At 33.6% G+C, this 27,731-nt stretch overlaps 1 protein-coding gene across 1 annotated transcript in view; it reads right to left on the bottom strand.

The window, feature by feature from the left end:
* Nucleotides 1-27,731, bottom strand: part of LOC150108972 (H(+)/Cl(-) exchange transporter 7-like) — a 327,290-nt gene that overhangs the window by 110,107 nt on the left and 189,452 nt on the right. The window contains exons 16-18 of the mRNA XM_090401357.1: nucleotides 20,709-20,882; nucleotides 7,321-7,406; nucleotides 3,854-3,968 (exon numbers count right to left, since the gene is read on the bottom strand). Coding sequence (XP_090257483.1) covers nucleotides 3,854-3,968; nucleotides 7,321-7,406; nucleotides 20,709-20,882 — 375 coding nt within the window. The remainder of the gene's footprint in view (nucleotides 1-3,853; nucleotides 3,969-7,320; nucleotides 7,407-20,708; nucleotides 20,883-27,731) is intronic.

The raw sequence follows: 27,731 nt of genomic DNA on the forward strand, positions 1-27,731 counted from the left end.
TTAACTTATGGATCTGAGAGCAGGGTCAGAAGTAAAACACTTGATCAAAGACTAGAGACCACAGATATGAGAGTCCTGAGAAAGATTAGAGGTGTGAACAGATGGCATCAATGGCAATATCATATTAAAAACGAGGATATTAGGAAAGAACTTGACATTGTCAAGTTCTTTCCTAATGCGTTCTGGAATGCGTTTACTGAGCTAATCTCAGGTGGTATGGTCACTTAAACAGAATGGGCAAGGAAAAATTAGTAAAACAAGTGTTCTCTGCCAGGTTGGCAGGAAAATGACCCAGAGGAAGAGCAAGATATAGGTGGATTGATACGGTACAAAGTGCCTTAGACAACAGAAATATAAGATCTGATAATGTTGGAGTCTTGACAAGTAACAGACAGATTTGGAGGAAAATTGTAGATAAGAAGTTAGTAATGATGTAAATTTTTCATGTAGTACTATCATATCCTGTACATCCCTTGAGAGTAAATGTCAGGAATTTGATGATGATATGTTTCAATATCATATTTTTACTGAGATACTGCAATATTAAATACACCAATAAAATGGTGCAAAAAATACACAAGAAACAGAATGTTAACAAGAACAGCAAAGTCAAGCCTCATTAAAGAGGATGTTGAAGCCTCTAGCATTGCAAAGTTAAAGCAGATTATTATACAAATGATGCAGGAATTTCAGAAAGGTGGAGCAGCTTTTAAAGGGAGAATAAGAAAGTTAAGAAGCAAAATGAAAAGCAACAAACACAGAATCACTTAAAATCATTTCATCCTAATAGTATAAGTTTTTACTGGCTGTCTTGCAACTGTATATAGAGAGATTCTATTTTCCATAACCTTCATTGTTGTTTAATTTTTTTTAATTTCCAACTGTATTACACTGGTGATGATCCACGGTACATAACTGAAATATATATAGTTAATCTATTTTAATTAAATAATTTTTCAACTGTCTCCACATGGAAGTTATGCAGAAAAAGCAGATATTTGATGTTAGGATGTAAGGAAAAGATCTACAGAAAGACTAAGATCTAAGTGGGCTAATGCAGGTAGAGATGTGAGAAAATATAGACTCATTTGGAGGAAAATTGTTGATTTGAAGTTAATAATTAAATTTAATCATGTTTCTTATCACATGGTGTGCTCAGAAGTTGTGATAATCACCATGAAGGAACTGACGTAGAACCAAGTAAATCACACATTATTCTACACATTCTCCATGAACTGTTATACGCTTGTTACAACATTGCTGCATCATTTGCAATCCTCTGAGAAAAAATGTCCTTGTTTCCCCTGTTGCACAAACCAGTTCTCAGCTGCAGATATGACTTCGTCATTTGTGGTAAATTTTGTTCCTCTCAAATATTTCTTTAAATTTAGGAATAGGATATAGTCAGATGGGGCCAGGTCTGGCAAATAGGATGAGTGAGGCAGACATTGAAAGTTCAAGTTGTATTGTGTGTTGGGTTTAATGAGCAGTGTGAACATGTGCATTGTCCTGCAGTGTTTTTCCTTCAGTAGCTCCAGCAATTCGTTCAGAGCTGTTGAATAAACTGCTTCTGAGTTTCACCTTTTTTGAGGTACTTGGTAAGGATTACATCATGCAAATGGCAAAAGACATATGCATGGTGTAATTCTTCTTTGGATGTGGAGAACCTTTGTGCCTCCACTCTACTGACTGTAGTTTGGTCTCTGGGTCATAATGATGAAGCCAGTCATCAATAGTCACAATATTAGCCAAAAAAAGTGCACCTGATTTCTCAAAATGGCCCCAAATTCCTTGAGATGATAGCACGTTTTCTGTTTTGGTCAGCATTCAAACATTTGGGGACCCACTTTGCTGTGAGCTTCTGCATGTCCAGATGCTGGTGGATAATGACTCGAACTCATTCCCTGAATATCCCCAGTCTTTGTAATGTTTCTGGCTGGTATTTGTCTATCATCAAGGATCATGGCATGCACTGCATTGATGTTTTCAGGTGTGATCACTGTGGAAAGTCTTCCTGACTTGGGGGGGGAATCTCATCTCAGGATGCCCAGTTTTAAACTTGTGCACCCACCTGGCAACTGTTGATTTCTCAAAGTTTAGCAAATCTCAGTTACGGAATTTTCTTGTAGCATGAAAAACTTGATGAAGCCAACACCTCTGTGTCTTCAAATTTCTTCTAAACCTCTGCCATGTCTTATAAATATCCTAAAAGAAAAATAACAAATTATTACAATTTTATTTAACATGGAGTTAAAGGGTTTTAAAATATATTCTTTCTTGTGATAATATCAGTTGCTTTAATATCATTTTTGTTCTAGGTGTCTATCAGAACTTTTCACCCCCCCCCATAAGAGTTAAATGTTAGAGCAATCATGCTTTTTCTCATAAGCATCAGTTTTAATTTTCTTACATTTTTTGAAAAAAATAATTTTAACTTAAAGATTTCTAGGTGTTTTAAATTTGTAAGAGTTATTATTTTCTAAAAGAACATTCTGAAGAATGTTTTGTCAAATATTATTTGATCTATGGAGTAGATGAAGGATCAACATTTCATATATTTTATTTCTACTTAGCATATTAGGCACCACTGAAGAGTTCACAAAAACTGATATATGGAAGGACGTTGTATCTTTAGCCAAATTTGTAATCAGTCAGGACCAGTTTAATGCAATGGAGAGTGAACTGAACAAGACCACCAGAAAATGTGAAGTTAAGATAATAAAGTTTAAAATGAAAGAGCAATAAACATCAATGTGAAATACAACAGTTTTTGGATGAGAAATCAAAAGAATGTTGAGCTACTTTTTTTCTCCCCATCTGAGCTTGAGTGCTGTTAGTAATAAGCATGGAAAAGTGATGCTAGAGTTACGCAATGGACACCTAGTCGATAAATGATATAACAGAGAAGAAATACAATCATCCGTTATCAGTAACTAAATTTTGGGTGAAATCAACAAGCTTTCTACTTTGATGTTGTTATTAAGTCTTTAAATTATGCCAAACCACTTATATCTTCCTTTCCAAGCCAACTGATTTTGAGGATTTTTCAAACTGAGTGATAAAATATCTAGATGATTTGTCAACAATAATCAGGTACACAACCCATCACTGTAAAATTTCCAAAGAAAATTTAATGATAATTTGGTTTACAGATTAAAATTTTCTTTTCTGAGTATATCTTATGTAAAAATACAATAAAGCATCCAGTGACTCTAAGTCAATTTTTTCAATTCTATCTCTGAAATTTCCCTTGAATTTCTTTAACACCTTCTCCTTCAATGCATTGTTTCTATAGCAGAAGTTTTGTAAAAGCTTTGTTATTATCAGTTAGCCACTGAGTATCCCATCCTTGTGAACTACTTAATGTAAGTTTAGTTACCACATATACTGAAGAACAGGATTTATACATAGGTCTTTGTAACCAAAACCTTTGTCAATGCTGAATGGATAAGAGGCTCCACAATTAAACAGGGCTTTCTGTTCACTGTCATCAAATTAATATACTGATTAGAACTGGATGGGTAGGGTATGCTTGCATATAACACAGGTGAACTTAGTTAAGTATAATTAAGCTGTTAAGTATAAACAGTATGGTTTGAAAAGTATTTGCATTTGAAATGCTCACATTCTCAAGTGAAAATCCTGGATATAACATAGGGATCATTTATATAACAAAAACATCAAACTTACTCTAAATGAGGAAATTTTTCCTTTTTAAATGCTATAAGCACCTACAGCATTAAAAAAAATATTAGCTAAATATTAATCTAATTTAAGCTAATAAAATTTACAATCAAGCATTATTTGAATTTGCAAATGCATATATAATAACAGGTGTATAAAGACGACTCACCTCATTATGATCAACAACAGGAAAGCCACTGTGTTTAGTATTCATAAGAACATCAAGTATTCTGGTTACCCGTTCCACAGATTTTAATGTAATTACAGGATAGCTCATTACTTTACTGAGAGGAGAAAAAATCATTAGTGACTCTTCCTTTAATATGAATTAAAGGAAAAAGTAATGTATAAAAATGTATAACTAAAAAATAACATGTTAAACTATAACCATACTTTAAATTGCATTTTTGAAGATAAAACAGAGATTGAAGGATATTATTTGGTTTTTAAATAAATGATTTCAAAATGAAGAAATAAGCATTATTTATAATTAACTAACAGAAAGAAATTATCAAACTGTTGGAATATACAAAAGAATATGAATAAAAATTTTATTAAAATCATATCTGAACAATAAGCAAACCCAGATGGGAGTTATCAAAAAAGATTTCAAGTAGGATTTTTGTATTGGGAAATGCCCAGTATGGAATTCACAGGAAATTTTTTGAATCCTTGTTGTCAAGACACAAATTGAGAATTATAATAAAATGAATTCTGAATAGTACAGATTAAAGATGATGGATAGTCTCCATACATAGGAATACTGTTTCTTTTTTTCTGTTTATAAGATGCCTTTGTCCCTAAAGAGCATATAAAATCATTCTCATGGCTAGATCAGGAAGCTACCATTCCTTTTTAAAGGAATGGCAACCATGTAGGGCACATTTTGTGAATACAATAAAGATCATAAAAAAAAAAAGAAAAAAAAAGTGACCATTTACTCTATGCATAGAGACTTTTGAATCACCCCATACCAATACATTAATATATGACTAATATGACTATGAATCAAGTGCAATGAAACAGCCACATGTATAGACATTTTTATTACCAATATTTCATTCATAGAATCATCCCTATTATCAGAAAGTTTGTTACTTAAATAAAACAAAAGATTACTACCAACAGCCAATGGATTTAACCATAAATTTGTTTCACATTTGATAACTTGATAAGATAAAAAGTATTTATCATTTTAATATTTTTATTTTAAAGTTTAGAAACACTTTAAGAAATGTAAAAATTAAGGAAGAAACTCAGTAGTTATTTGTCCAAAGCAAATTTAAGGGATTAAACACTAGTGGACTGATGAGGCATTTAGAACATATGCATGAATAACATTTTAAAAGAAGGGCTGAAGAAAATACAGAACCTTCAAGTACAACAACAAGATATAAGGCTGATCAGTCAATTTAAAATTTTTGTCATCATTAACATCAAATTCCTGACATGTACCCTCAAAGGGTGTACAGGATATGATAGTATCCATGAAACATTTACACCATTAATAACTAGAAATACTGTATATACACATTAGCACAAGAATAATGTTTAATTTGCCAAATATTTCGGTCTGAATATTACAGACCATCTTCAGTGGCTATATAGGAATAGTTTTTTAAAAAACTATTTAAAAAAATTTTGTTTTTTATATAATAGTTATTTAAAAATTATTTAAGTAATTAATAATTTATATATATAATAATTTTTTAAAAAACTATTCCTATGTAGCCACTGAAAATGGTCTGTAATATTCAGACCAAAATATTTGGCAAATTAAACATTATTCTTGTGCTAACGTGTATATATTTCTAATCATTATGTCACAAGTATTGTTAAAAAATCAAATCATTAATAACTTCCTATCTACAATTTATCTCCAAATCAATCTGTTACCTGTCAAGACCCTACAAAACATTGTCAGATCTTATATTTCTATCATCTAAGGTACTTTTTACCATATCAATTCACCTATACCTTGGTATTCTTCTGGGTCTTTTTCCTGCCAACCTTGCAGAAAATACTTATTTTGCTTATCTTTACTCTCCCATTCTGTTTAAGTGACCATACCACTGGAGGTTAGCTCTGCTAACACATTCCTGGATGTTAACAATGTCAAGTTTTTTCCTAATATCCTTGTTTTTAATATGATGTTGCCATTGATGCCATCTATTCACATCTCTAATCTTTCTCAGAACTTTCATATCTGGGCTCTCTAGTCTTTGGTCAAGCGTTTTACTTCACCCAGCTCTCAGATCCATAAGTTAAAATTGCTTTGAACACCGCCTAGAATACAGCTAATTTAGTGTTTTGACTAATTTCTCTCTTATTCCATATAAATTTATTCAGTTGACTAAAGTCGATTCAGCGTCAAAGAAGACAAAGTCGGTTCCATCAGCAGGAAAGATCATTGCATCAGTGTTTTGGGATGCTTTTGTTTTTTAATTATCTTGAAAAGGGTAAAACAATAACCGGGGAATATTATTCCGATCTTTTAACCAGACTATACGAAAGAATTTGTGAGAAAAGACCTGGTTTGCAGAAGAAAAAAAATCATCTTTCATGAGGACAATGCACCTGTCCACAAAGGTGTTTTGCAATGGGAAAATTAAGGGATCTGCACTATGAATTGTTGGGACATTACCCTAAAACTGTAATAATCTAAAACTCTAATAAAACTCTAAAACTAAAATATTTTAACAAAACAACTGACTCTTTTCTGCTGCAATAGAATGCATGACTGAATGGGGTGAGTTCCTTTTATTTATTACTTAAAAAGACCGCTCTCAGTAATTAGCTCCAATCTCTTGCAGGAAGACTTTTAGTTTCTGCTGCTTGTATTTCCTATAAATATTTCAACAATGCTAACTGAAATTGGAATATAATTTCTCCGCTTTTTTTTCTAAATCTGTTAAAATGCATATAGCAGCTATTCAACACTTCATTCACAGTTCAACACCAAACTCAAATAACTACTGCTTTCTTTAAGACCATCTTCCTTCTTATTTCTTAAAGAGTACAATTTATTAATTAAAAGGAAAATTGAGAATACTTCCAAGATGGTTTAAAATCGAACAAATAATTGCAAAGAGAAATCCCCAGGAATATTTTAGAGTTCAACTCTTAGATGATAAAAGTAATAATTACCTCTATTTGCAAAGAATAAATGAGAAACTAGAACAAATAAAAGAAAGTGATGATATAGAAAGAGAATGCAATAATTTAAAAAACCATAATAAGGTGTGGCAACAATGTCTTGGACTAAAACATGCATGAAAAAGGAGAAGGGGAATAAGAAACTAGGATGAGAATAGAAGTGATAATCAAAGACAAGAAAGAAATATATGAACAATGGATAAATACAAAATCGCTAGAAGTAGAAATTAATTATAAATAAAAAAGAGCAATAGTAAGGAAAAAAAAATGTAGGAAAAAAGAACATAGAAACATGGGATCACTTGATAGTAAAATTGGAAAGAGATCTTGTTTAGAGACCAAATAAACATTGAAATCAGAATACTGAAATTTGCTGCATTTCAAATAATAATTCTTGTTCCAAAATGGATAGCTTCTGATATTACTGATTATAATTAGGAAGGTTAGATATATAATCCATGACATAAAACAATTGTTTACCTTGCATATATGTTGTAAGAAAGTGGTGGTGGTTCCCATCCCAAAATAGGCACTCCTGACACTTGTATATGGATATCATAGAGACCCTAAACAAAAGAAAATTTTACAATCTGATCATGTTACTATGAAAAAAAAAAAAAACATTTTAATATTACAGCAGTACTACAGTTTTTTCTTGTTGCAAAAGGTTTGATTGATTAACAAGCATTTTTTATTATTTTGTTTTTCAAAGCTTGATGCTATAGCAGAATATACATGGCTATTTATTTTCTCTACCATCCAGGAAAAGCAAACATTAATGTCTATTAGTGTGTCATCCTTGAATTAGTAAAACGAGCAAATATTAAAGGTAGACACAGTCAGTGAACATGGAAAAGATTCATAGTATAATATTTTAAATAATGGCTTTGCACATGTAAAAGAAAACTTTACAGAATTTATTACTCCTATATATTTTGCTTAACATGTCACGAGTTTCGTTCAGGGAGAAGGCAGCATACCCTAAGTTAAAGAAAAACTTTCAAGCAAACAGCAAGAGCTCTTCACAGAGATAATCTATATACCACATTCAAACAAACACTGTTTGTTTATCAAGTAACACTGTAAATTTATCATTTTCCTTACTGCCTATCAAAGATATATTATCATCTCTATCCTTGCCTGGTGTACAAATGCTCTTTTCTTGTCATCTTTGCTACTTTGAACAGACTGGCCATTCTGCTATGAATTTAAGAACATCAAGATTATATAAGATTCCTGGAATCAGAAGGTTCAGGCATTGCTTCATGCCATCGATACTAGACACATGGAAATTTTATGCCACCATTCTAATCTAAATTAAGATTGCATGCCTATCTCTAAGTTCTGGGAATTGATTGCTATCAATTATTTATATCATCTTCATCATCAAATTCCTGACATAAACCCTCAAAGAGGTGTACAGGATATGATAGTACGACATGAAAAATTTACATCATTACTAACTTCCTATCTACAATTTTCTTCCAAATCAGTCTGTTGCTTGTCAATACTTCAACATTATCAGATCTCATATTTCTATCATCTAAGGCACATTGTACCGTATCAATCCACCTATATCTTGGTCTTCCTCTGGGTCGTTTTCCTATCAACCTGAACAAGGAGAGAACACTTGCTTTGCTAAGCTTTACTCGGCCATTCTGTTCAAGTGACCATACCACCTGAGATTAGCTCTGCTAATGAATTCCTGGATGCTGACAATGTCAAGTTCTTTCTTAATATCCTCATTTTTAATATGATATTGCCATTGATGCCATCTGCTCACGCCCCTAATCTTTCTCAGGCCTCTCATATCGGCGGTCTCTAGTCTGGTCAAGTGTTTTACTTCTGAACCAGCTCTCAGATCCATAAGTTAAAACTGGTTTGAACACTGTCATGAAATTAGTCAGAACACTAAATTAGCTGTATACAAGAAGCTAATTTAGTGTTCTGACTAATTTCTCTCTTATTCCATATGAATTTATTCAATTGACTTCCTACCAGCTTTGTTGGTTCTGTTGTCTATTTCCATATTTAATTTACCATCGTCACTAAAAATCATGCCTAAGTAACTGAAATGTCTTACTTGTTCCACAGGTTCCCCATTCAAAACACAGTTGACATTTCAACGATTCTACCTATTTTCATTGTCTTTGTCTTTTTATTGCTGACCTTCATACCATATCTATTACAACAGTTATTCAATTTAGTCAGGGAATCTTGCAAACTTGTAGCGGATTTATTTAGAAGTATAACATCATCCGCATAAAGCAAAGAGCTGACATTTATATCTCCAATTCTGATATCATGTTTAATACCACTTTCCTTCATAATGTGATTCAAACAGATAATGAATAACATAGGTGATAATGTACATCCTCGTCTCACACCAAATTTAACATTAAACCATCTTCCTGAACGTCCTTCAAGTCTAACTGCTGACTTGTAACTCAAATAAAGACTACGTATTGCTTGATATAATGCCCCATTGACACCATATAACTCTAGGGTATTGAACAGCTTCTCTCTTGGCACCTTGTCGTGTGCCTTTTCCAGATCGACAAAACTTAAATACAGATCTTTGTTATATTCCCATGCTTTCTCAACTAATTGCAGTAAAGTGAAGATCTGATCCTGACAGCCTCTATTTGGCCTGAATCCAGATTGTTCTTCACCAAGCTTTTCTTCCACAATTCTTCTCAACTGTTTCTCAAGTATACTTGCATATCTTGCAAGAATAACTGTTGTAATAGATATGGTATGAAGGTCAGCATTAAAAAGTCCAAGACAATGAAAATAGGCAGAATTGTTGAAAATGTCGACTGTGTTGTAAACGGTGAACCTGTGGAACAAGTAAAATAATTCAGCTACTTAGGCACGATTTTTACTGAAGATGGTAAATTAAATATGAAAATAGACAACAGAATCAACAAAGCTGGGATGGTAGGAAGTCAACTGAATACATTCATATGGAATAAGAGAGAAATTAGTCGGAACACTAAATTAGCTGTATACAAGACAGTGTTCAAACCAGTTTTAACTTATGGATCTGAGAGGTGGGTAAGAAGTAAAACACTTGACCAAAGACTAGATAGAGACCATAGATATGAAAATCCTGAGAAAGATTAGAGGCGTGAACAGATGGCATCAATGGCAATATCATATTAAAAACGAGGATATTAGGAAAGAACTTGACATTGTTGGCATCCAGGAATGCATTAGCAGAGCTAATCTCAGGTGGTATGGTCATTTAAACAGAATGGGCAAGGAAAGATTAGCAAAGCAAGTGTTCTCTGCCAGGTTAGCAGGAAAATGACCCAGAGGAAGATCAAGATATAGGTGGATTGATACGGTACAATGTGCCTTAGACAGAAATATACGATCTGATAATGATAATATTGGAATCTTGACAAGTAGGAGACTGATTTGGAGGAAAAATTGTAGATAGCAAGTTAGTAATGACATAATTTTTCATGGAGTACCATCATATCCTGTACAATCCCTTGAGGGCATATGTCAGGAATTTGATGATGATGACTTGCATATATCTTACCAGGAACACTCAGTAGAGAAATACCTCTGTATTTTCACATTCAGTGTTATTTCCCTTTTTATATATTGGTACTATGAGAGCTCTACTCCAACCATCAGGAATTCGTCCCTCAGTCCAGGCCTTCTGAACATTGCAGCAACTGTAAGACTTTTATACCACCATATTTCAGCATTTCTGGTTGAATATCATCTACTCCTGCTGCCTTTCCACATTTCAAGCCTTTGATGGCTTTTTCTACTTCAAGTATGGATATGTATTCCTGACTGCATGCCTGGTCAGTGTTTTTTACCACTGTGCTGTCATCACTGCTTGTTTCATTTAGCAGTTTTTCAAAGTAATTACTCCATACTTCAAGGATATCTTTTTCCCCTGTTTTCATGTCACCTTTATCATCTCTAATTCCTTTTATGGCACTCTTTCCTCCATTCTCAAGCTTCTTCAACAACCTCCAGGATATTTTGCCACCTTCTTGATATTTATTTTCTATATTCTTGCCAAAGTCCTCCTATGACTTTTGTTTAACTAGTTTTACATAGTGTTTAGCTTTCTTACATATGTCTCTGTATTCTCTAAAAGCACAAGCTGACTTATTTGCCAGGAACTTTTGATATGCTTTCTTCTTTTCCTTCACTGCCTCTTTAACTTCCTGTGTCCACCACAGAGTTCTGATTTTTCTATCCTTGCAGACAACCTCACCACATGCCTCTCTGGCTGAAGCAATCAGGGTTTTCTTGAAGGTTTGCCACTGAATCTCCAAGGTTTGGTTCTCGTTCGCAGAACTCTTTCATTTTTTTTTTTGTAATAATCTTTGTGTATTTTAGTCTACAGTTCACATCTGAGAGATGCTCAACTTTTATTCGCTTTAAAACTTTCTTACATGTTATTCTTTTCAATATGAAATTCAATTTTATCCTGCTCAAGACTAAATAGTGATCACTTCCAATTTCAAATCCTCTGTACACTCTGGGGTCCTGCACCAGGGAGAAAACATCACTATCAACAATAACATAGACAATTAGTCTTTTCTTATTCCTTGCCTCTTCTCTCCATGTGAATTTGTGTACATTTTTATTACAATCACTTCCTACTCTGCTATTTAGATCCCCAACATGGACCCACTTTTCCTTTTTCATTGTGTCAGTAGCTTTGTCTGGAGCCTCAAAAAATTCCTCCACTTCTACCTTAGCAGAGCCTTCTGTGGGACCATAGGCACAAATAAGTCTCATTTTCCAGTTCTCCATTCTGATATTTGTCCACCTCAGTCTACTTGAGACTGCCTGCCATTCAAGAAGATTAGCCTCGTATTTAGTGTTGACCACTATGGCTACCCCTTCTTTTTCTTGATTGTCATTGCCTAAATATAACATTTTGTATTTATTGCTCAGAAATATCTCACCAGTTTTTGTCTTTTTTGTTTCAGTGACCCCTATCATGTCGATTTGGTACTCATTTGATTCCTCAGCTAGTTCAATTTTTTTGCCATTCAGGCTTCTTATGTTGATAGTACCGATCTTTAACTCTGGTGATGTTGAGTTGGGGTGTGCTTTCAGATTTGTTCCAGTAGCTGACTTTTCGCTGTTCACCCTAGTTCCCTGGCAAAAACAAAGGAGGCCTCGTTTAACCTGGCGACACCCCAGCCGGCATGAAATTTTGTTATCTTGTACCATTATTTTAAGCCAAATAAGAATAAAATTTGGTTGGCTAAATCCCAGATTGCCAGTCCATTCTCGTTCGTTCAGTATCCAGGTAGATACCTAACATGGTGCACCACGAGAAGGTGAGGATTGGACATTAGGTTAGAAGCCCTGGTCGGTTTTTCGCATTCCTTTAAAGGCTATGTGGAGGTTTCCTCTCAGTTATAGTTTTATATATATATATATTTAAATATATAACTATACTTACTTCTCTAGAACTCTAATAGTGTTTCCTCCTTTCTGTACGGCTGCGACCAAGACACATGATAGTATATGCATGCTGCATGACTTGTTCCTAATTTAAATGTTGTGGCCATTTCTTCCTTCTCTCTGAATGAAGTTCATGGCATACTGAGCGAAATGTATAGGAGTAATACATTCTATTTAGTTTTCTCTTACATGTGTGAGTATATACTATGGAAAAGATTCATTATCTGTCTGTTGCAGTCTAATAAAAGGGTTTAAATGTTTTTTTTTTTTTTTTCCTGTATATCTTGAATAGCAAACTTCTAGGGACCGCAGGAAAACAATTTACTATAGCGAATTTCTTTTAGCAGAGCACTGTACTTATGGCACTTTGGTTGGTTCTTTTGTAGTATTTACTACAGAAACTCAACAGTATTAGGTATTCAGGTGGATATCCAACAAAGAGGTGTACCATAAGAAGGTGAGAAATGGACATTGAGTCAGAAACTATAGTTAGTTAGTTTTGTTTCTTACCGGTTAAGTGGAGGTCTCCTACAAGTTATCGAGTTTTGATCTGAAATCCTAAATAAACCAGGAATGAAACCAGGCACAAAAAAAAAAAAAAAAAAAAAAAAAAAAAAAAAAAAAAACCTGCATTCTCAATGGAGAATGCAGTTGGCTTTTTTATAGTTTATAGTTTATTAAGTACAATTTTAGTGAGTTATATCATTGATGATGAACAGCCAATTTGCTACCCACTGCAAGGTGAAGGCCTCTCCCATTGAAGGAGGTTTGGCTACTACTCCCATTTTAACCCAGTCTATATTGGGAGAGAGTATCTACACTTGTATGAAGGTGGAAGACAATCACAAACATCCATGCCTATGTGGGATTCGAACCTGCAGTCTGTTTGCTGGAAAGCGGATACACTAACCACTCGGCCAAAATTTTATCATTATATAGTTATATTAGAAATATGTATAGATTAAGCAAAGCTGGTATGGAGGAGCCATTTCAATAAATTTATATGGAATAAGGAAGAAATTAGCAGTATATCAATCACTGATTGATAAACTGGGATAAAAACAATAAAATGGCTGATTGAAGATTAGAAGACAGATGAGATGTAAGAAAAATTATGGGAGCAAATATATGGGTATCCAGAAAATTCACCGAAAACAATTAATCGAACGACAATTTTAATGAAAGGCAATTATTCAAAAACACAATTCATCCAAAACTACAAATTGTCGAATGAACGGTTCATCAAAAAATGAATTACAAGATGTGAAGTGTATTTATCAAAAACAACTGAAGTTGTTAATGGATTAACTTGAGATGTAGCACGACTTTCCCTTTATATGTTATGCAGATATTATACCCCATTTACCTCACATTATATAGCATTTTGAAAAACTTTTTTCTGGGCACCTTGTTATATTATTATTATTTTTATTATTATTACTATTATTATTATTCCATATTCTATTTAGAAATTAGACTGAATAACTTCTTACAACCAGGTAAACTGATTTTCTCAAACCTAATTTTTATTAGTAGGATAGGTGATTTATCCTATCCCTAAAGACCCTGCTGGTTTGTTTGTTTTACAGCAGAGGAGAAAAATTACTTTTTCTGTTTAGTTCTTCACATCCTTAACAGAATTCAAATCTATTAATAGAATTTCACTACATAACTGAAGTACAGATCCTTGTCATGATTCTCATGACATCCCATGACTTCTCAACTATTTGTCATCAAGTGAAAATTTGATCTTGACAACCTTTATTTAGCATGAACCAAGTTTCTTCTTCTCCAAGTTTTTCTTTCACAATCTTCCTTAACCTTTTTCTCAAGTACACTTACAAAAATCTTAACTTGAACACCTAGTAGTGAAATTCTTCTGTAATTCTTGCATTCAACTTTAATCCCCTTTTTATAGATAGGAACTAATAAAGCTCTACTCCATCTAGAATTTGACCTTCTCACCAGGCCCTCTTAATTATGTAGCATAAATACTGCAAAACTTTTATACTACTATATTTAAGCATTTCTGGTCAAATATTTGCTCCAGCTGCCTTTCAACATTTTAGGCTTTTGATAGCTTTTTCTATTTCAAGAACTGATATGCACCATTCTTCTTGAATATATTCTGCTACTGCTCTGTCACTGCTTGTTTCATTTAACAGTCTTTCCAAGTATTACTTGAGACATCCTCATCATCAGTTTTCATGTCACCTTTATCCTTTTTGATTCATTTTACGATACTCTTTTTTCCATTTCTAAGCATATAACAATAGCCTCCAGAACATTTTAGCACTTCCAGATATTTATCTTCTATATTCTAACCAAAGCATTTTCATGACTTAGCTACTTTTACACACGGCTCAACTCTCTTACATTTTTCTTTGTATTTCTTAGGGCATCTGCTGACTTATTTGCTAGGAGCTTTCAATGTGGTTTCTTCTTCTTCTTTTTCAGGACTGCTTCTTTAATTTCTTGTGTCCATCAGAGTGTTCTTATTTTTCTATCCTTGCAAACAACTTCACTACATGCCTCCTTATCTGAATCAATGTTTTCCTCAGAGTTTGCCAATGAGATGCCAAATCGAATGTTTTGATGTCTCACTGGCAAACTTTCTTATATTGTTCTTTTCAATACAATATTCATTTTTTTATCTTACTTCCAATTAAGTGATGATCACTCCCAAACTTGAACAAGCATCATTTTTTCCCTAAACATACTTCTATATGCGTAATGCTTGAAAAATTCCTCCACTTCTACCTACTTTCTTATATTGTTCTTTTCAATACAATATTCATTTTTTTATCTTACTTACAATTAAGTGATGATCACTTCCAAACTTGAACAAGCATCATTTTTCCCCCCCCAACATACTTCTATATGCGTAATGCTTGAAAAATTCCTCCACTTCTACCTACTTTCTTATATTGTTCTTTTCAATACAATATTCATTTTTTATCTTACTTACAATTAAGTGATGATCACTTCCAAACTTGAACAAGCATCATTTTTCCCCCCCCCAACATACTTCTATATGCGTAATGCTTGAAAAATTCCTCCACTTCTACCTAAGGAGAACCCTCTGTGGGACCATACATTGTTCATTTCCCCATTTTGAAGTTTGGCCACCTTTTCCTGAAACTGTCTTCCAGTCAAGAAATTTATCTTCATGTTTGGTGTTGAATGCTATCTCCACTCCTCCTTTTTCTTGATTGTTATTGTCAGAATATAACATCCCATACTTATATGGGATGTTATATTTTTCTCTGTCTCAGTAAGACCAATGCCCATGTGGTACTTTTAAGTTCTACAAGTTCAATTTCTTTTCCATTAATACTTCTTATGTTGATGGTCCCTACCTTCACTTTTTCTGATGTTGGGGTTGTTTTTCTTCTTTTTCTTTCAAATGTTGAGTTGGAGTTTTTTGCAGTAGCTTAATTTTCACAGTTTACTCAGGTTTTGTAATGAAAGCAGTAGGGGCCTTGTTTAACTGGATGCCACACAGCTGGCATGAAATCTAACCATGTTGTACCATCACGTGCATTTCTTTTTAAGCCAATAGAAGTTATAATTTGGTTGGCCAAGTTCCAAATTGCAAGGCTATCCTCATTTATTCAGTACCCAGTGGATACCTCTACTAATGGGGTGCACAACATGGGGACTGGACATTAGGTCAGAAGCTTAAGTATTCTCTGCATTATTTAAAGATGATGTGGTCTTCACCCAGTTATCTGGCTTTGATCCTTAAGTGACCCCAACTAATTTAAGAATTTATGTTTTTCACAATGACATATTGTACTGAAATAATTAGTTCAAGTGAGAAATAATGCAGTAACTTGGAAGACTAACATCAGCACATTTTATAGGTGTTAGCTATAATTAATATTTTAATATCTTGAAAAGTAATTATTCTTATCTTTGTACTACTATTATTATTATTCCATATTCTATTTAGAAATTAGACTGAATAACTTCTTACAACGATGTAAACTGATTTTCTCAAACCTAATTTTTATTAGTAGGATAGGTGATTTATCCTAACCCTAAAGACCCTGCTGGTTTGTTTGTTTTACAGCAGAGGAGAAAAATTACTTTTTCTGTTTAGTTCTTCACATCCTTAACAGAATTCAAATCAATTAATAGCTTTAATGGAACATACACAATAAACATTAAAGTAAGTTTCAAGATTTACACATGTAACAAAAATTATATAGAATTTATTCAAAAACACAAATATATTTCACCCAAAGTTATGTGGGCATTGTAAGAGAGATAGATTATTATTATTATTATTATTATTATTATTATTATTATTATTACGGGTATCTCCATGGAGTCAGTAGACTCATCGTGGGAGACCCAAACTAGCAAAACAATATCTGTCATATCTCTTCTTGAATTCATTTACAGACAAAAAGCTCACAACTAAGTCAGGCAATGAATTCCACTCATTCACCACCCTCCAGGCAAAAAACCTTGTTCTGACACCTTTGTTAACCACACTCTTCTTTAATTTCCAGGGATGACCTCTTGTTCTTCCATCACTATCACACAGCTGAAACATTTCCCCTGCATCAATCCTATAAAAACTTTTCAGTAATTTAAATGTTTCTATCATATCCCCCTCTTCTTCACCTATCAACCAATCTCTGCAATCCACAAGCTCTCAATCTATCAACGTAGGGAGCATTTTTTACATCACTCACTCATTCTTCTCTGAACCCTCTCCACAGCCGCCTCATCTCCAAGGAATCCAAGTGACCAGACCTGAGCACAGTAATCCAAATGTGGAAGTATCAACGCTTTATAAAGGGGAATAATAACCTCTTTATCTCTGGATGTCAGTGTGTTCCTCAACAACCAAGTAATCCTATGTGCAATCTTGGACACCTTAGCAATGTGTCCTCTGAACTTCATCTCCCTATCTACCAACACCTCTAAGTCCCTAGCCTCATCAATCTCTTGGAGTACCTTTCCATCAATGTAGTACACAGCTGGTAATCTTTTAATCCCAAAATGCATGACTTTACACTTTTCCACATTGAACTGACATCCATTATCTTTTGCCCATTTTACCAGCTTATTTAAATCATCCTGCAAACTTTCAACATCAGCTTGATTTTTTATTGTGCTACCCAACTTTGCATCATCAGCAAACAACTTTTCTTTCAGCAAACAAATTTAAGCCATTTCCTATATCATTTATATACAAATTAAACAACAATGGCCCAAGCACAGAGCCCTGAGGCACACCACTGGTCACCTGCCTTATTCTGGACTCGGCTCCTCCATACACCACCTTATGGTATCTCTCCCTGAGCCATTCTCCTATCCATATCACCAATTTAATATCCATTCCCATTTGCTCCAATTTGTGTAACAGTGTTTTATGGGGTATCCTGTCAAAAGCCTTAGCAAAATCCAGAAATACCACTGTGTAGCCAGTTCCTTTGTCCAACTCAGATGTCATTCTATTATGAAAAGTTAATAGATTGCTAAGGCAGGATCTACCTTTAACAAAACCATGTTGGCCTCTATAGAGTATCATATCCTGATCCACCCATTCTTGAATTTTGTCTTTAACCAACTTTTCCAATACTTTTCCCACTACTCCTGAGATGGTGATTGGTCTGTAATTAACTACCGCAGTTTTAGAGCCATCCTTATGCAAAGGAACCACTTTGCCTAACTTCCACTCTCTAGGGACCATACCAGAGTTCAAACTTAAATTAAATATCCAAGTAAGAGGGGTTGACAATTCATTTGCACATTCACGCAACACCCGAGCTGATATTCCATCTAAGCCTACAGCAGTGTTTGCATTTAAATTTTGCAATATATTAAATACCTCTGATTCTTTAGCTTCAATTCTCACATTAGGTATTGCTACAGGTATAGAGATATCCTCATTTGGGTGATAGACTTTTGAAAAGTGATCACTCAGTAACTCAACTATTACATCTGATTTCGTCACCTCAATACCATCAGCACCCACTAAAGTTATCCTTCCGAAGTCATTCTTCCTCTTACTTGCTACATAGCGGAAGAACTCTTTGGGATTACCCTCGATCTCTTTGACTAAGGTCTTCTCATAATCTGATTTAGCTTTTCTTACTATGCTGGTAACCTTCCTAGCTTGAGCCTTGTACTGCTCATTGGTGTACTGATCGCCTTTCTCCTTGTAAATTCTCCATAACATTTTCTTTTTTTGCATTAAGATCATTAAGTATACTAAAAAGATGAATCAAAAGTCATAAATCATGTGTATATTAGCTCATGTCTTTGTTGCAGATGAAGTGTATGATATTACGCTATTGAAGTTCATAGGAACTTTTGTAGTAAGTTGCATAGATTAAAAAAAGACTTTATGAACAATTAATAGTGATCATTTCCCCAAAACTTGGATATTGACATACAGACTGATCAGTTCATGTTCAGATGATTTATTTCTTAGCATTTCACATGTTTCAAGGAAAAGATGATCAAATGTGAAATTGCTGGAGTGAAGAAGTTTTGTTTGGCCAAAGACCTCTGTGCCTAGTGTCAACAGCGTGAAAAGCGAGGCCATGCTTGTCAGATTCCAAAAATGTAATATAGTTTTGATGCTCTTCAATTTTAATCAAGGCTGAATGGCCTCTGTCCAAAATAGAATATTATTAGACAATGTACAATTGTGTGATGCCATTACTGTCGAGAAATATGAATTCTTCATGCCCATCTGATACATCTGTATAGTCTCCCTAAAATGCATAAGGATGGCAACCCATTATGCCCAATAGTGGACTGTATTGGCTTTCCAACATATTACCTTGCAAAACAACTCTCTCATCACCTTCAGAATATAAGAGCTGGTCATATCAGCTCTTATATCAGAAACAGTCTTCACTTCAAACAGAAAATAAAATATCTACATTTGTCTAATAATGAGATCATGGTTTCTTTTGATGTAGTCTCTCTATTCACCAATATACCGTTACAAGAGACTCTTCAGATTTTACAATCTGATTTCCCAGAAGACATTGCCAACCTATTTATATTTACCATCAACACAGGCTAGTTTACATGGCATAGTAAGTTCAAACAAATAGAAGGAAGAGCAATGGGCAGGGTCATCTCACCAGTCTTATCAGATTATTTCATGGAGCATCTAGAAAAAGGACTCTCTGACATTATATTCCCACAGCCTTGTATATGGTTACATTTTGTTGATGATATATTTGCAATCTGGTCACACACTGAGTTCCTAGAGAAAACAAACTCCTTGTACTCCTGCATCAAGTTCACTATTGAATGTGAATCCAATAACCAACTATCCTTTTTAGATACTGTAATAATTCATAATCCCACAGGTCATGTTGAATTTTCAGTTTATTGGAAGAAAACCTTTATAGGTAGATACATTCACTTACCCTTCCACCATCATTCATCACAAAACTGGGTATTATTGAGTATTGTGCACAGACCTCATATGATCTGCTCTTCTCCCTTTTGTTAGATGAACTGAACAAAATTAAAAGCAATCTGATATGTAATGGATATAACAAAATTACCATTCAAAAAATTATTGACAATTATCATCCTTCTACCAGACTACAATCCAATGTGAAAAAAAAAAAAAAAAAATTTCAATACCCTTCCTTAAAGGAAAATTGGAACAGATAACAAGGATTCTCTGTAAATTCAATCTATATGCTTTGTTCACACCAGCTCAGAAACTATGTTCCTACCTACCATCAACAAAGGATAAATTGCTACCTCTTTCCTTACCGGGTGTCTCTCAAGTACCCTGCTGATGTCATCTTTCCTATTTTGAACAAACTAGCCAATCTGTCTTGATTCTTGATAAGAATTGAAGAACATCAAGCCTATATTACATTTTTGGAATCTAACAGCTTCTCACACTATTGACACTAGTTACAGAGTTCTTTGGAACCAGACAAAACCCTCTTCATTCCAGCAAGTTTAAATTCGTCGTCTTTTCCTTGAAATATGTGAAATGTTAAGAAATCAGTGGAACCTGAACTGATCAGACTGTATGCCAGTATCCAAGTTTTAGGAAGTGATCACTATTAATTGTTTATAAGGTTTTTTTTTTAAATTAATAATTATGTTAAATATTTTTTTTTAAAATCTATGCAACTTGCGACAACTGTTTTTTTTGAACTCTAATAGTCTAATATCACATGCTTCAGCTGAGACTATCCTACTGCAATGTGTCTATAGTACCAAAAGAATAATGAAAGATGCTAAACATGTAATCCTTTTTTTTTTATTTTAATGTGAATACTAATAAAAAAGTTGACTAAAAATACATATTCTTAAGGCACAATTTAAATACAAATAGCAATGACAAAAATAGAAACATGGAAATAATTAAGCATTTTAAGAAATTTGTAATAAAAAACACAGCAAACCTCATTGAAGAAATCGCCAACCCATTTTGAAATCATAAGTGTGATCATAAGAGGGAGACCTAATGTTATATTTCCAGTTGCTTCAATTAAGATTACAGTTAAACTTATCGTCATACGAACTACACCTCCCAACATTGCTGCTGCTCCAATGAGTGCAAATTTTCCTGGGCAAACCTAAAATAAAACAGAATATTAAGTATTGGTTATCAGGGGTATTGAGAATAATCATTATATTAATAGTGGTTTCAAAATGGTAAATAAGATATTTATTTTTGAGAGAACAAGGAAGAATATAAAACTAGCATTACATATCTAAGCTAGCATTCAAACCAGTATAACCATTGAGTATATATGTGTGAGAGAAGAAAGTCAACGTGTAGGTCATCTCAATTTCCTTACTGATCTGCCGAATTTGGCAAAGTCCAGTTAGACTGCAGTGATCTCATCCTCTGTGTGCATCATCATGTCAATAATCCAATGTCCTTCACCATCATCTGTAGCTATTAAAGGAAGAGATCAAAGTGAGACAGCTAAACTCTTTGGAAAAAAGGGATTCTGCTAAACTAAGAACTAATAGATCACAGATAATAAATTTCAGCAACTGGCGCAACGTACTTGTAATAGCTGGTATAGCCAAAGTTTTAGTTATACAGACTCCATAGTCTGTCTCATTAAGATTAAATGGATGTTCTAACAAGAGGAGATGTAACATAATTCAAAAGATGAACAGAATGTTAATAACAGATGCCAATCTTCCAGTAAATCAACATATCAATGGTAAAAAGTAACATTATTAGTCTTGGCACTGCTTTTCATATCCCATTTTTTTTTTTTTTTCTAGTTTAAGTGCTTAATGAGAGCCATCAAGATGTATGAATTATGTTGCTTCTTTGATATGGCTGTTACATGAGATGTAGGGCATTCTAGCCTGTTACCAGAGTATACCACTTTTCTCCCTTATCACACAAAAACTAAACCTGATTTATGTGCTCTCATTTCCCCCTACACATGTATAAATAAGTTCATACGTTCTGATTACTATTATGAATATATATTAAATTGTTACTAGATGATGGAAGGCATACATATATCACCCTTGAAAGTTTATTTTTCACTTGGTTAGAGTATAATAAATTTAGTTTAATCCTTTATCCAAGTATACTCTAACCAAGTGAAAAATAAACTTTCAACATCTTTCTCTAAATCCAGAGTAATTTATTAAAAAAGGTTGGCACACCATTTGGCAATTCCTATAGGTAGAGATGACCTGCTAATGCTTCTGCCTGGTATCTCAACTTGGGCCTGGCTCCCACTGAAGAGACCTCAATAAAGGTCGAAACTAGTCTGGGTAGTGGCCCTTCCCTTAATGCATAACATTAGACATATCTGCAAGGAGATGTGTTTTGCATTATAGGAGATACTGAGACAGGAGTGTTGGTAGCTTGCTTCACCTTTGCAACGAGTTGCCCTGGTGTTGTACCACCTTACCCCAGTCCTGAAGATACTTTCAGGTGCAAACTTTGTTTGCTCACACTTGGATAAAGGATTAAACTAAATTTATTATACATATATCACCCATGACAGCTATCATACCTTCTCTTAAACTCATTCATATTAGATGAACTCACCACTTCAACAGGGAAACTGTTCCACTCACTTACTGCTGTGTGAGAAAAATCTAGCTCTTGCCTTTTTAAATGGTACGCAAACTCAACTGGAAGGTGGGAGAGAGAGCACAACTGGATTTCCCCCATCCTTTCCACATAATGAAAAATTCCATTAACTGGTATTCTATTATATATTTATTGAGCAGTTTTCTTTTTTTTCCCCAGTACCTTTAGTCTATATACTCTCAGTCTGTCCTTAAAATCTACATTCCATAATCCTGATATCAACTTTGTAACTCTTCCTTGCATTCTCTGCATAGATTAATCTACTCAGAACCCAGGAGACCAAATCTTCACATAGCAGTCCAAGTGAGGTCACATCAAAGCCTTGTAAAGTAGCCAAATGCCTTCCTTATTCTTACAGACCAGTGTGTGTGTTTCAGCATTACAACTTATCCTCTGAGTTGTATTTGCAATTTTAGCTATGTGACCTCTGAACTTCAACTTTCTGTCCACCATAATGCCAAGATGCAGTTGGAAATCTCATCATTTTAAAGTGCATAACTTTACACTTAGCAACATTGAACTGATAGTCATTATCACAATCCACAGGTCCAGCTTATTAAAGTCATTCTGTTAAATGCTGCACCCCTGATTGTCCTGACTATCTTTGCATTGCCAGAAAACAACTGAAATCTTCTGTCAGGTCTTTTTCAATATCATTAGTCTATAGACTGAACAACAGTAGTCCAAGGACTGATTCCTCAAGGTATATCACTTGTCACCTTAAATCTGGCAGATTCACACCCACTGTCCACATACTACTTTCTGATACATAAGTGTCAGCTACTGTTTAACCAAATCAACAGTTTACAATCCAGTCCTATATCTTCCAATTTATCCAACAGTGGAATTTCATGTGGAATCCTGTCAGATGCCTTAGCAATATCCAACAGTATCATAGGGTATACACTCCTTTAACTTAGCAGTAACATTATTATAAAATATGAGAAAATTGCTCAGAAATTACCTCCCTTTGGTAGCCCCCATGCTGTCCTTGCAAAGTATATAAAGAGTGGTGGTGGTAAAGATTTTAGAGAAGTTGATAAGAACTTGTCTGCAGAAATTCCAACTCATTTCTGCAGATAAGTTCTTATCAACTTCTCTAAAATCTTCACCACCACTCCAGAGCTATTGATAGGTCACAGTCAGAAACATCAGTTTTTTTTCACCATTCTTGCATAATTGGACCATCATACATTCTTTCCATTCCTGTGGAATCACTCTTGGGCTGAAACTCAAATGATATAACTGTCTATTGTTCTATTACAATACTACTACTATTGCCTGAATATCACCTTGTAATGTTATTTAGAAGAATCTCATTAGTTTTTTCCTAGCTACAGTAAAAACAAGGTAGAAGGGTCAGATCAAGAAATTATGTGGACCTGGTACTTTTTCCGTTTTTCTCCATTAATACCTCCTATGCTGATGGTACCTTGAATTCTGCTGATGATGATTTGGAGTTTGCAGTTTATACCATCAGCTGACCTCACTGTGTGATCTGGTTTCTTGGTCAACTTGGCAACACCCAACTGGCATGATATTCCATGATGTTGTACTGTCATTTTTATGTTTTGGCTCAATCTAATAAGAATACAATTTGGTCGGCTAAATTCCAAACTGTCACCTCATAACTGTTTGTTCAGCATCTGGGTAGATACCTATTAAAGGGCACATCATCAGAATGTGAGATTAAACATTAGGTCAGAAGCTCTGGTCAGATCTCTGCATTCCTTAAAAGATTATGCAGAGATCGCTTCCTAGTTATCTAGATTTAACACTTAGGCAATCCCAGTTCATATATATTTCTCATGATGAAATTTATCATCTCCCCTTTAAAAATTGTTTTTTTTTTTTTTTTTTAAAAAAAAAAGAAAGTAAGCAAATTCAATGTGATTTTAGCCACAGAATGAAAGTTGAAATATTATTATGTTCTGTTTAGTTATTTATATATATATATTTCTAAGAGCACTGTTATCCTAAATATGGTTTTGGTAACAAAATGCACATGAAATGAATTCAGCTGTTCTATCTATACATTTTTTTTGAAAGATTAATAAATCTAATAGCTGAAAATAACATGAACTGCTAAAGAAAAAAAAAATGAAAACAGAAAATTTGTTCTTGAACGAATTTACTTTTAGGAATACTATATTGCTTTCTTATGCAACACAAAACTGTTAAAAAAAATAGATCAGCTGTAGGAAAGAGGGGAGATTGAAATTTAATAAAAAATTAATCATTAATGCAAATTGGAACAAAATTTAGCATTTAAAAAGTACCATTTTTGACTTAAATGCAAAGTAACTGTAATAGATAATTAAGGAGTAAATTGATGCACAGTAATAAAATAAAAAAATAAATAAAAATTAAGTGGCATCAATTTTTCAGTGCCAGTTAAATTTATTTAACTATTTATTTTGTTCCAGGAAACAAACTTCTGAAGTCCCAGAAGTTTGTTTGCTGGAATTTCACTGTAATGGCCATGTTTTAGTTTTTTAATATACCTTTCAGCAGATACATTATTTTTTTTATATTGATTTTTCCTTTCTTCCATAATGGCAGCCGGATTAAGAACAGCCCCACTATAGTCCATGCATGTCGTACGAGGCAACTAAGATGGGTACCCAGTGCCCGGGAGGTATAACTGGGCCACCCTGTCTCCAAGGGGTCATAAATATGAAGGTCTGGTCCTCCAGGTTGGGGGTTATATTTAGAGAAATACTTAATATATATATACATATATATGCCAGGGGAAAATTATCCATGCTTGCTATACTTGCTGCGCAAGCTCATTAATTGAGAAAGAAGTAATAATTATTTGTTAATAAATGCATGCATTTATAAGTATTCCATTTAGGCTTTTATTTTTGTAAACAGAAGACGTTTTAAGCTTGCGTGGCAATAATTGAGCTTTGCATTGTGTATCTTGCTCATCTAATCAAAGCTACTTTGTCTTGCTCAGTTGTCGGCGCTTCCAGGTCCTCGCTGCAGCACTGTGATTTCATGCGCGTGCATAGCCATTTCTGCTCCCTTCACGTCGTCTTAAACACAGGCCATACGCAGTCAGAATAGATCTAGCCAGTGAGCTTCAGCCAGCCTTTACAAGTGTGCATGTTGCTTGGGAAAATTAAGTTACAACCGACTTTTTATGATGATGTTATTGACCAGTTCATAAAGAAGAACCGTAGGGTAGAATTTGTATTCGAGTAGCTAAATTGAAAAAGATAGAATATCATTTGTAAAATAAATGTTGTATTTGTATGATTAAATGTACATAAATTTCTAAATATATAGTTTTAAATGGTCAGTAATTCATTATTCCGCCAATCAGACTTCAATCACACCTCTCGCTCCCTGAATGATAACAAGAGCAAGTGTGAATTTCAAAACCAGCATTCGCTCCTGATATATGCCTGGTCTGAAGGCTACAGTGAGCACTCCTGTCATCAGACTTGTTCTGATATGGCTGGTAACCAAATCAGGACAAATTTATTACTCGCAAGTCTCACACAAGCAGAAACCGGACAAACAAATCAGAAACAAACCCTGGATTGGCGAAGGAAATTATACTGAAAAACCGAAAAAGATATAATCAAAATATCAGTGTTAACATGGAAGGTAAGAATAGCTCACAAAGATGACAAACTAAAGAAAATACTAAAACAGTATGATATAAAAATAGCAGCAATAACACAATAACAGGGGAAAAAAAAATTAAAAAAAAAAGAGATTAAAGAGTTAAATGACTACATTCAAATATTTAGCGGCGTAAAGAAATCAGAAAGAGCAAAAGCAGGAACAATACTAATGATGTCTAAAGACTGGAAAAATAATATAATCAGCTACAAATATTGGAATGAAAGAATAATAGAAGCAAGATTAAAAATACAAAGAGGAAATATAATAATATTTAGTGTCTACGCCACTGAGGAAAATAAAGAAGAATCAGAAGAATTTTACAAACAGTTCCAACAGATAATTAACAAAATAAATAAAAATGATTATATATTCATATTAGGAGATTTAAATGCAAGAACAGGTAACAATCCAATTAAAGACTGTATCGGAAATAATGGAGAAACACACCAAAATAAAAATGGAGTAAGATTAATAGACTTTGTCCTGTTCAATAACTTGAAACCAGTAAATTCTTTCTTTAGACATAAAGTTCACAAATACACTTAGGAAGGAAGAGGCTACAAATCTATAATAGACTACATAATAGGAAATAAAAAAAATAGCAAACCTAATAACAGATGTCTGAGTCTATAGAAGTCTACATCTAGATACAGATCATTATGCAGTAATCGGAAATATGTTCCCCAAAATGGTTGAAGCTGAAAACAAACAAAGAACCAATAGAAAACATATTTAAATAAAATTATTGCAAGAAGAAATTAAAAAAATTGTACAAAACTAAAACTAAAAGAGAAATTACAAAAAATAGAGGTAAATGAAAATATTGAAACAGAATGGAAGAAAATTTGCAACATAATAAAGAAAGCAGTCAATGACAGCCTGGAGAAAAAGAAATGGCACAGGAAAAGAGGCTTAAGAAATTGGAATGAACATATAGTAAAAATAATACAGGAGAAAAATGAAGCCTATAGAAATGGCTATCTTCAGATACAATCAAAAATAAATTAAACTATAAGAGGAAAAACGCCATAGTGAAAAGAGAAGTTAGGTCTTTACATAGAGAAAAATGGAATAACTATGTAAGAGTTAGAAGTAGAGTTATACAGTATGCAGTCAACAACATATAAAATCTTGAAATACTTAAAGAAATTAAAGAACAAATTAGCATAGATGTTATAAGTAAAAAGGAATGGAATAAGTATTATGGAAACTTATGGAAAGATGATGATTTTTATATTCCTGATATAACACTCAAAAGTGATAAATCAGAAATCATAATATTAGATGAATTAACGGAAACACTAAAGAAAATGAAAAATAAGAAAGCACCTGGTAATGATGGAATCAATTTAGAATTATTTAAATAAGCTAGCTTAGAACTACGTTAGAGATTATTAAATTTGATAAACAAAATTTTACAAACAGGAGCAGCTCCAGATGACTGAAAAAAAATCAATTATTTTACCTATTTATAAAAAAGATGATAACTCATTACTCAAACTACAGAGGAATACGTTTGTTGGATTCGGATATAAAATATACACAGCACTCTTGAAAAAGAAAATAAACAAATCAGATTTAGAAAGGGTTGATCATGCATTGACTCAGTCTTCGCTTTAAAACAATTAATTGAAAAACAAAGAGAATTTAACCTCGATACCATATATTATTTATAGACTATGAAAAAGACTCTGATTTAGTAACAAGAAAT

This window comes from Typopeltis vanoorti, chromosome 2, assembly GCF_054136105.1.
Source record: "Typopeltis vanoorti isolate ZY-2024b chromosome 2, IOZ_Tvanoo_1.0, whole genome shotgun sequence".
In the NCBI taxonomy this organism is placed as follows: Eukaryota; Metazoa; Arthropoda; class Arachnida; order Uropygi; family Thelyphonidae; genus Typopeltis; species Typopeltis vanoorti.